The 11701-nt window shown below is 41.8% G+C and overlaps 1 protein-coding gene across 3 annotated transcripts in view; it reads right to left on the bottom strand.

Annotated features, from left to right (window-relative positions):
* LOC137437255 (serine/threonine-protein kinase WNK2-like) overlaps positions 1-11701 on the bottom strand; it is a 210637-nt gene that overhangs the window by 151063 nt on the left and 47873 nt on the right. For all 3 annotated transcript variants that reach the window (XM_078766685.1, XM_078766684.1, XM_078766683.1), the window contains exon 3: positions 3027-3199. In XM_078766685.1, the coding sequence (XP_078622811.1) occupies positions 3027-3199 (173 nt within the window). The remainder of the gene's footprint in view (positions 1-3026; positions 3200-11701) is intronic.

The following is an 11701-nucleotide window of genomic DNA, read 5'->3' on the forward strand; positions in this document are numbered from 1 at the left end:
TTATGAGGACTAGCAATGGTACCCGGGGCGGGCTTCAATTGGGAGGCCCAAATGAAAAGGCAAAATATCAGAAATTGAAGGCTTTTTTTAATTTTAAACGATTTATATAAACATCCGTTAAATCATATCACACGCAAATCATCAAAATCTAAACAGTATCTGTAGAATTTCAATAAAAGCCACATCACTGTTCATATCAATAAATATTATTCCATCGTGTTTCAAATTTGGGCAATGGTCTCTCCAATATTCGATGTGTTCACGGTTTGAATTACGTAACGTAAAGTAACGTTTGTGACTATGTTTTCATTGTGAAGATGTTGTGACGATGTTTGTGTTCATGGTAGTGTTTGATGTGACGGTTTAAACGTCATTTCGTAATGTTTTTCGTTTTTATTTTCGTAATCGTTTAATGAACCTGGTGTTGGTGTTGGGCTAGCGGCTAGGGTGCCAGCTTAGGATCCTCGGATCCTGGGTTCGAATCCCGGTCGATCGCTGAATTAACGCCAGGGGGGTTGACTCAGCCTGTCATCCTTCCGAGGTCGGCTAATTGAGTACCAGTTCACTGGTAATTCCCTGTTTGTCGTAAAAGGCGACAAAAAGGGTTGGCGGCAGGAAGGGCATCCGGCCGTAAAACATTGCTTCAAAAAGGGGACCAACAAAAACAACAACAACCACGGTGCCCGAAAAGGCCAACCCCCGCTTTGCAGAGAAAAATGGCCTCTAAAGGTGGTTTTATTATTATTATTTTTTTTTTAATCGTTTAATGAACGTTTAATGTTTAATGAACGTTTAATGAGCGTAAGAATGAGCGAAAGGATCATTGAATGAATGAATGAATGTAATTAATAAATCGATGCAAAGCGAAAGACGCCTCAGAGCTGTCACATTCACAATTGCTATGTCGTATGTACTCCCCATACATGTTTCCTTCAATGTAAAAACTACCAGGTCAACAGTGAAAAGGATTTTGAGCCGATAGGTGTTACGGCCTTGGCAAGATCAATGGAGACAGTGATTTGTTAGCTTATACACCGCCCAAATAGCTATGTGGCCCAAATAAGCTATTCTCTCATGTAGAGATTAAACTCACGTCGTTTGAACTTTGGCCGAGGTCATTATTTACTTTTAATGATGTTTATATACGAATCAAAAAGAAGATAAATGATTTTGGGTCGTCCTTTCCACATATCTCGTGGGGATTGTGAGTTGGAGAGATGACCGTGATGACGGGGAGGGGGTTGGCAATCTCTCAAGCAGGGATTCAACCAATGTCCTTCTAAAAGGTCTTTGTCCGAGGTCACCGAGTCCGATCGGTGCAGCCGTTCGGTGCAGCCGTGCAGTGCAGCCATTTGTGCGGCACCCAGGAAAATAACGTTATGCGGGAGTCAAAACCTGAAAATGCTGGAGGCCAAAGCTGAAATTGGAAAAACAATATACCCTATTTAAACTCCAGGAGATCCAGGATTACCCACCCAAAATATCGTTGTGATCGGTTCAGCCGTTTTTGCGGTACCTTTGAACGGACGGACAGACAGATGGACGGACATTGGTGAATTATAGTAAGATGAAAATTTAAATGATCTGCAAATGCAAAGAAGGCCAAAACGTCCAAGTAAACAAAGTTACACAGACCAATAATGCCTTAAATTTAAGAGTACGATAGTAGTAGTGTTCTGCTTTATGTGCTTAATGAATTGGGAAATACAGAGAGGTACAGTAGATATAGTAAGGTCACAAGGTGAGGCTGGTACACAAGTGAGGCTGGTATACAGTGTGGAAGTGGAAATGATCTCAATTGCAATAAAAGTATAGGTTATTCGGTTCCTCAGAACGCACTTCCATTGAACAACTTCTGTGGCCAATGTGCCTAATTTGCACACTGCAGTTGAACCACACCATGAGCTAGGCCATCCAGGTGGGTTCGAGATTTTCCATTGTTATTTCAAGACGTATCACATTTTCAAAGTCCAAAAAACATTTCAGGGTTATTAAAAGTTTTGTTTGAGTGTTCAGGAATATGTTTGGTTTTGCTGCTAAAGCAACTCAAAACAACGAACAAACTTCAAATTATTTGCCTAATGCCAAAGATTTAGCATAAACGACAATACATTGGAGGCAATTTAGCATTTTAACATTTAAAATGCTTGACAGCCTTAACAGGTTTTGAAAAGTACCCATCACACAAAGTGAGGGTTGAACTTGTATTTCAACAACAACAACAACGGACATCAAATAGAAAGAGGCAAATTTATATAATTGATTAAACATGATGCTCCTCTGAAGACACTCTCCCAAGATTCGTTAGATGTCGTTCCTTTAAATAAAATTATCCATTATATTAATCCTCCGCTAACGTTCTGAAAGGACATTTGTTTTATCAAACAGTTTTTTTTTTGATCCAGCCAAATACTTTATAATTTGGCACACATGTGCAACTTGCTGCCAAGAAGTAAAGTACAAATGCCTTGCAATTACACAAATAAATGACATTATCGAATGCCAGGAAGAAGGTAACCAATCATATTATTTTAATTAGAGGGTACGGATGAGACTGGCTTTTAAAAGGTAGCATTATAGTGTCTCGCCCACATTAGCATTGTGGATATTTAAAGAACTACCCTTTTTTTGAAGGTCATTGGTGAATGAGATTTTAACGAAATTCTGATGGTAATATGACAATTCTCCTTTGACTGGTTAATTTCCAAAAGCATATGCTCCAAAACCTAATTGCTGCTTGCAGCAGTTTGAAAGTGCAACCTCTGGGGAAGCACTTGAGCATCCTTATCAGTAGACCGCTATCACGCACAATTCTGGGATATAAAAGCCAGCAACGGTTGCTGCTTATCGTTTGAGCTTTAATTCTGAAACTTCTGAAATATGAATGCAACTGTTGCAGATAAAACACCAAATGAGCCACAAAAACGAATAGAGACAGACTTCCAACACTTAATCCTCCCCTTCCTTCAACATTTGTGGCCTTTTACACCCAACAAAGATAGTCCAAGACTAAATTGCACACATACGTCTTTAAAGTGCCAGAAGTCATCAGCTCCGTTACGAGCACGATGCTTTGTTTTCCCTTGAGAGTCGTCTCCCATGAATCGTAGAAACGAACAATGTTAGGGTGCTGCAGAACTTTCAACATCTCGGCCTCCTCCTTGAAACGCTGCCTCTCTCCACGGCTCAACTTGCGGTCCTTCAAAAAGAGAAAACATGAAGGGACAATGAGAGGTAAGAGGAGAAAGTCCTACAAGGCAACACAAAGCTGTAATGGTATGAGGATATTCTTCTTGTGAATGCATAATGGACCAGGATACAATTACAAGATCAGCTCGTAAGTTGCATTTCATTGCTGATCATGCAGTTGCACTGCTGATGCAAGTCAGATCCTGAAAATTAGAGAAGGAATTTAGAATTTGGCCATAGTGCCGGTCACAATCGTCTAATCCTTGTGAAAGACACCACGTGATTTTAACGTCAACCAGCAACCACTGTTGGCAGATGGACCACCAGCTTAACATCTCTCCAAAGGATGGCACACTCACCGAGACAACACCCTGCCTACGAAGAGCCATGATGGCAGTTTATCAGATCAAGAATCAAAGCCAGATGAAAGAGCTCAAATGTGAGTGCACTAACCCTGAGCTATCATGTCAGCCCATGAGAGTGATGGTGCAGTTAAGATGGAATGAAGGAAGGAGAGGTAGGGGAACAGGGCAGCATGCATAAAACAAGAAATTATTCTCAAACAACCAAAGCATAAAAAATTCCCAAATATATATTTCAAAGTGAACTTTCAAGTACAGTGTGCATTTTCAGCTTCTTAGAATTGCAGAAAATAAGAATCAACCAACAACAACAACAAAAAACTCACGCACGTGCGTCTGATACAGCGACAAAGCTAGAGGTCATGGCAGCGTTGGTAAACATTCCAATGCTTTTGACAAAACCTGGCAGTTGGTACCTGCCGTACTTGCCAATCTTTCTGCTAACTGCATCAAGAGCCCCTTAACAATTTTGGCTCAACTTCTCCCAGGTAAAAGCATTGTATTACATTACATGTAATACTACATGTTCGCTTAGCTTGGCGCTGATAACAGACAGTTCGTTTCTGAAGACAAAATGTACTACTTTGATACATTACCAACCTAAAACATAATTCTAAAACAAAGCTGTCCAAAATTGCCATTGGTAGGTCTTTGCAAATCCAAGTGACCATTACAGACTGACCCTCTTGGGTAGTGGCCCGTGGTTCAAAATCCGAAAGGCCGCAAACAGGTACCACTTGAAATCCCAGTGGATTGTTCCGAGCTTTCATCCGAGCTTTATATGTGACAATCCACTGGGATTTCAAGTGGTTCATGACCTTTGTATAATGGGGTGTCTTTTTGCTCCATCAACCATTCACAAGTGTCAAAACAAAAGGATTACATGATTACACTTGCACGTAGGTGTTAGGTAATCCTTCGACTTTAAAAATGATACACACCACTGCACAACCTTCATAGCAATCATTTTAAAACATTAGCATTGCCTTGTACTTCATGATGGGAAGAAATATCGTTTAGTATAACCATACCAACTGATAGATCAATAAATATCGTACATTTCCTTTAATTATGCAATGACCCTTATCATCATTTACCTTCAAAATTGCACTTTTATGTCTATCCTCCCTACATGAAATGGAGGCATTGTTTTTCCAATTTCTCCTTTTTTTCATTATTATTTCTTGCCTTCCAACATTTACATTCTTCCATCATTCCTTCATACCTTATGGTCAATCCAATTAAAATTTGGTATAGAAAATAAAAAGAGAGACAAAAGAACTGTCTTGGTTGCTACCCTGTGCACAGGAAGCAAAAATAGGTTTTAAAGCAATTGGTTCACTTCTGTCTGTCCTTCTGTACGTCCAACCACGAACGTCAGTTTATGATCAGAGAACAACTTAATTTCAATTAAATGTTATATTTTGAACACGAATCAGAATATGAATAGGAAGACATGTTTGCTGTTTTGCCATACTTTGGCTCTGAATCTGACCTGATCACACATGGGTCGAGAGGAGTGAGATAATTTGTTTTTACTCGATCTGCCTGTCTGGCAGTCAAACCAAATTGAAAATCATTCCAAACAATAAACTTACTGTTTTTAATGACGTTATAAAGGACACAAAACAGGCATGAAGAACTCATGCAACGTGTTAAGTAAGGTGGTGTATAAGCCCAACAGCGATAAACATCTGCAATTTTTTTCTATGACCTTCAAAATCTCGATTTAATTTAAATTGAATTATATACTTGAACACAATAGAACACAAATCGCCTTTTTGACACTTTTAACCCCTTTCATTTAGCAGTACTTGGACATGTTAAGTAAGGTGGTGTACATGAGACACTGCATCAATGGCGATAAACTTCCGGATTTAAAAAAAGATGATCATTAAAATCATTATTTTGTTTCATATTAATGCTGTACTTAAACACTGCATGGGGCAAGGTGTTCTATGAACTCTCTAATTGTACAAGTATTTACTTTAGCAAGCATTGATGCAATCCAGGATTACCCTCAGGTTTGAGGGAACACTGCAGAAGAAGAATAAATAAAAACAGAAGGATCAACAGGTGGTGAAGTTTGAACACCTCTGAGCTTGATCTGCCATTGCAATGAATCTCCAAACCCTTTTACTTGCATTTTCAGATTTATCACAATCCCATTTTTCTACAGTATTCGTAGTTCAAATAGGATGCAAACAGCCTGTACTACACAAAGAACACAGTACCATTAGGATATGGTATACTTTTCAATGCCCGGTTGCCCAGTTTGGTTGGATGGCTAGCTCTAGGAATATTCTGGGTAGTCCCAGATTCTTTCCATTTCCTAATGATGGAGCTCTTGGGAACTTTCAACACTATAAATTGTGTTGTACCCTTCCCCAGATCTATGCCTCTTCACAATTATATCTTGGAGTTCTATGGACAGTTCCTTGGACTACACGGTAGAGTTTCTGCTCTGACATGCACAGTGAACCATGGGACGTTATATAGAAAGGTGGGTTTTCTTTTGGGGGGGGGGGGGGGGGGGGTTGTATACCAAGTCGAGGCATGTATAAGAGCTAACACGTAGAAACATCTAATAAAGGGAGCGGGAGACACGGAAGCACAACAGCATGAGAAGCAGGGACATCAGGAGATCTGTGGAAGAGAGAGCCAAGGATAAACAAGATGGATTCTATAGGGACTTTCAGGAAAGAAAACGGGGAATTTGTCGGAGGTGGTTTGGGGTGGATTAACAGGGGTGGAAAATTGCATCATGGTGGTTGCATCATTTCTGTGGGAACGTCTGTCGCTGATGCAATGCCTCTTTATAACCAGTTATCTGGTACTCATTTTGCCGACGTTGGAAGGATGACAGGCTGAGTCAACCCCACCTGGCGTTAATTCAACGGGATTTGAACTCAGGACCTTCGGATCCCAATCCCGCTGCCCCAAGCATTAGGCCAACACCAGGTGATGAGATGGTGGTTAACAGCTGTTTTGAAGACCTGGAGGGAAAAGTGGGATTGAAGAGAGTGTGGGAGCTTGTTCCAGAGGTGGGAAAAAAGAGGAATGAAAGAGTGAAGGTGAGCAGTGAGTCTTGATTTTGGAAGTTTTTGGAAGTGTTTATTTCTAAATCATGTCCAATCAATTGATTTTGTCACAGGTGGACTCCAATCAATTGTAGAGACACCTCAAGGATGATCAAAGGAAATTGATGCACCTGAGCTCAATTTGGAGTGTCATAGCAAAGGGGTTGAATACTTATTGACTCAAGACGTTCCAGCTTTTCAGTTTTAATTGATTTTTAGAAATTAAAAAAAAAAATTCCACTTTGACATTATGGGGTGTTATGTGTTGATCAGTGACCAAAAAAAACTCATTTTAATCCATTTTTAATTTAGGCTGTAACACAATATGTGAAAAACGTCAAGGGATGTAAATACTGTCTGAACGCATCGTACATAAATTTCAAACGGATGGTCATCTTTCATTCGCTGCTGAACCCCAGACACATGTCCTGACATAACTGCAGCACCATCGTAAGAAAGGGCAACAATCGCAACATTCTGCAATCCATTTGTCCCCAAAGGATTCTTTATTATTACCTTCTGCATTTTGGGAAAGATAAGCAATTGATGAAGAATGGGATATTTTCTTTGATATTGAGGTTTTCTGCAGTTCTGATACACATTGAAAACTGCTCTGTCTTCAACGAACTTGCCTCATCTGCTATTATAGCAAAAAAAACACCAGTCATATTCACTGTCTGTACAGTTTCTTTGCAAACCAAATCTGCACAGATCTGTAGAACTTCGTTTTGAAATTCAGGGCTTGTGCAATTAAAATAACTAGAATGTATTTTCTTGAAACTTTTGTCACACTTTGAAAAGAAATCACAAAATCCAAGGAATTTCCTTTTCAATTCAGATTCCTTTCATTCATCGTGCCCACATATCGGTCAGACAATCTTTGAAAGTAACTTGACAATGTCACAAGCCATTTCAAGGTAATCCCTGTTTCTCTCAACGGTGCTTTCATGACTTTCTGAAAGCTTCACTGCTACTGATCCCATTTCTTCGCTATGTTTAAAGCATTTCCACTTTTTTTTTTTTGTATATTGAATCGAGGCTCATGGAAGACTTTTCCATACATTTCAAATGAACCTGGGAAATGACACTTTTAGCCAATTTTTCAGAGATTTTCTTGCAATCAAGCAACTTTCTTGATACATGAATCCTCGGCTTAGCTTGTTTCTGAGCGGAAGTGATGCCAGGGAAAGCAAAACACAGCATCTAGTTGAACAGAATAGTCAATCTAAGGGGAATTTGTTGTAGTACAAAACTGAAAAAGAAAGACTGTTTTCCCAAATATTCACAGATGTGGTCGTTTAGGCCCAGTGCCTTTAGTTCTCCGAGATCTGCAGGAAAATTTACGCTTCTCACGTCATCTTCAGTTGTACGTATGCTGAGAGAACCCGGACTCATTGCATCCAAAGATTTGAGATCGTTTTGTTGTACTCGCGATGATAGGGCGTTGAGAGAGGCAACGGTGACTAGGCACGACCTGAGGTAGTTGCAAAATCCTGCTGCAGATCATCCACCGGTGGTTCAACAGTCGCTTTCACAAAAAACTTCTGAATGTCCATTTTAGCTTTTCATTAGAGAGGTCAATCAAATCATTCTACTCCAAGATAAACCTTTAATAGCTTAAGATTTATATTAACGTACAGTCCCATTCATTCTCACGTCATGTACTGTAGCTAACTGTTAATCTAATTTGAAAAAGGATAGAGCCAATCACAACACTCGAGGCGAATACTGTGATATCTGCTGTGACTGTGGGCTGGAAATCAGCACAGTTGGCTTCCGTTGCGTTGCCACTCATGTTAGGATTCATGGGTGTGTACAAGTTGTTTTTTAAATCTTAATTGTAAACTACTGGAAAAAATAAATAAAGCAATCCGGCTTGTGGGTGAGGGGAGGCATTGCCACTCATCCCCTACCCCCCAAATCCACCTATTAGCATCCACTCTGAGTCTGGGAGCTCGGCGGTTCAAACACCGGCCGAGTCATAGCGAAGACTTTAAAAAATGGCACGTGCTGCTTCCTTGCTCAACGCCCAGCATTTAAAAAGGATAGAGCATGGACAAACAACCATGGGTTGACAACTATTGCACAGGCTCGATGGACCTAATGGCCTCATCCTTTGCTTTAGTTCCTTGTAAGGGAACTCATACGAAATGGGAAAGCAAGCTTTTGGGCCCCTCTGGAAAATGATCTGTCCTTCCCTGAAGACAAATAAAATGGCTCCATTCACGGTTTACTGTGCACAACATTTAAAATAACACTCTCTGCCTTGTTACTTTCAAAACTCATCTGACTATACTGGTATCAAATACAAAAAATATATATTAAAATGTAATGCATCTCTCATTCCAAACTGCACTGTGGGACCCTCTTGGGGCTTCTCAATATATGGCAACAATCTCACGAGGAGCGAAATGGAGAATTATTGGAGAAAGAGAGCCCCTCTCAAACAAGTGTTTTGGCCTTTAACTTTCTGACACTCTAAGAGGGGTAAGCCACAATGGGGTCATGACTCCACAGTGTTCCTCTACATTTTGACTCAGAGGCAGGATTGAACCCCCTAAACCTCTAAAATTTGAGGAAACAGATCTATAGTCTACCAATATCAGCTTGATGCAATTAAACCAAGGCCTTTACGATTATTAGAATCTCCTGCGATGAAGCTGAGTCAATGAGCCTATCAGTTCACCATTGCAGACAGGTCCGTGGTCTCTCTGTCTTCTACCACCTCTGTTATGGTCTTGCTCCCTCTGCTCATTCCGTGCTTTGTCTCTCCTCTCTCCCCCCCCCTCCCCAACCCTTAGGTCTCTGCAGGGCTCATACAGCCCACCATCAACCCTTTCTGGTGAAACTACCTAAATCCAGGATTACTGCTCACCTCTACTCATTTGTTTCTCTTTTTTCCCACCTGGGGAATTAACTTCCAGATACTCTTCAATCCCATTATTGCCTCCAGGTCTTCAAGACAGATATTCGCCACCATCTCAGATCGTCCCCCATTCCAAAACCATGATCTTATCTATACTCGTTTACCCCACACAGATCCCTCCTCCTGCCAAATATCCAGTTTTCCCTCCTTGGAGTTTCCTTCCGTACCCATATTGTCCACCCCATGCATCTACTCCTGCCCCATCCATTCCTCCTCCACCCATTGTTTGTTCAAGTCTCCCTCCATATAGGCCTTCAATTCTGCTGTTGGTGTTTCCCCCCCTCTCTTCACTGCTCCTTTTGAGTGCGTCTCTGCTGTTCCTTTAACATCCTGTTTTTGTCTGTACATCTTTATCCTTTCAGTGTACTAGCCCTTCCATGAGCCCCGTTTATGGACACAAAATATTACATATTGTTACGGATTCGTGACTTCCGTTATTGTGGTTTTCACCCACTGGACATGTTTCTGATATTATGTATTATTATTAGTTTCACAAGGTTTATTATTCACGAACGGTTATCAAAAGTTAAAAAGGATAACTGTAAGTGAAACAGGAAACCGAAGGAGAAGACAATGAGGTGAAGAGGAAGAAGCAGCGCGAACCAAGTTGGAGAGGACGCGTGTCGTCAGCGCTCCGTATTGAGCCAGGTTTACCAACAGCCGCGAGGGGATTTTGAGTTCCTGGAAGGGACATCCGGCGATAAGAATATTCGCTGGAGTGGAGAAATCTGCGTAGCCAGATTTGGGGAGCTGAGATTCAGACGAATCCTTGCCTCGTCACATCGGCTCAAGCCAGAGCCGTCGGCCATTTTGAACCCCGTGCTTCAGACACCTGTGAACGTTTGCTTCGTGTCATCTTCACCCCCAACATCCTACCGTCTGTCGGGGATGAGTGGGTACGACCGCTTCGTCTCCAATTACGTTGCGGTTTGCTGAGGGAGCGGTGAAGGTGCGCCTCTGGAGGGCGCCGTTGTACAGTTTGGCGGGAAGAGCACCCTTGCCCACTGTACACGCTTCGGAGATCGACTGGAGAGCGAGATTCGGGCTTCGACCGGATTTCGTTCCATCGACCGCTGGAGCAAATCCCATTCGCCTTGGGAAAAGTCATAGATACATTGAGGAGTGTCGTTGCACTCGCTGACCACGCCGTGGGTGACCTGACTGTATATAAGAGATATATGGAGTGCACTCTTAGTGGCCATTTGCTGTACCGTATTACCTGTGTGTGATTTATAATACAAGTTTGTTCATTTACAATCATTGGTGTGGTTTCACTATTGATTTTCAACACAGGGTGATATATTTTTCTGCCGGGGTTCCTCTCGGGGTTCGGAGGTTACCGAGACCAGGAGATTGTAGAGGACTCCGTAACAATATACACACACACACACACACACACACACACACACACACACACACACACACACACACACACACACATATATATATATATACTGAAATGCAAAAGAAACTTACCACTTGTTTGAAATGTAATAAAATTGTAACAGTTCAAAATAAAACAAACCAACAATTGCTAATTGAAACATTGGCATTTTATTGATGACATGTCAAGTTTTTGACCAAGATGCACCATCTCATCAGTTTGTTCTACAGTACAGAACAGCACAGGGTGCAATGTCAGTCCCCTTTCAATAGCGTGTGTGGCCACCATTGTTTTAGATACAGGCAGTGAATCATCGGCGTATACTGCCTACCAGTCTTTGGATGGATTGCTGCTGGATTCTGTCCCACTCAGTCCTCAATGTCTGAAGCAGCTCTGCCCGTGTCCTGGCCCTGCCAACTACGCGTCTCCCAAGCTCATCCCACAGGTGCTCTATGGGATTCAGGTAAGGGGAGAGCGCAGGCCACTGCATGGTGTTGATGTTCTCGCCTTGGAGAAATGCAGTGGTAAAGCGAGCAGCATGGGGACGAACGTTGTCATGCTGAAAGGTTCTCAGTTCTGGGTGGTCTAGCAGGAATGGCAGCAGATGAGGTCGCAGGATGTTATCCACATACCGCTGGGCGTTAATATTCCCATCCACAACCACCAGTGACGTCCTGTACCGGCCTGATAGGGTGGCCCACACCATCACACTTGGGCCACCCCACCTGTTGGCTTGACGCACGCAACAATCGGCATATCG

Source organism: Myxine glutinosa, chromosome 12 (assembly GCF_964187855.1).
Source record: "Myxine glutinosa chromosome 12, kmMyxGlut1.1, whole genome shotgun sequence".
NCBI lineage: Eukaryota > Metazoa > Chordata > Myxini > Myxiniformes > Myxinidae > Myxine > Myxine glutinosa.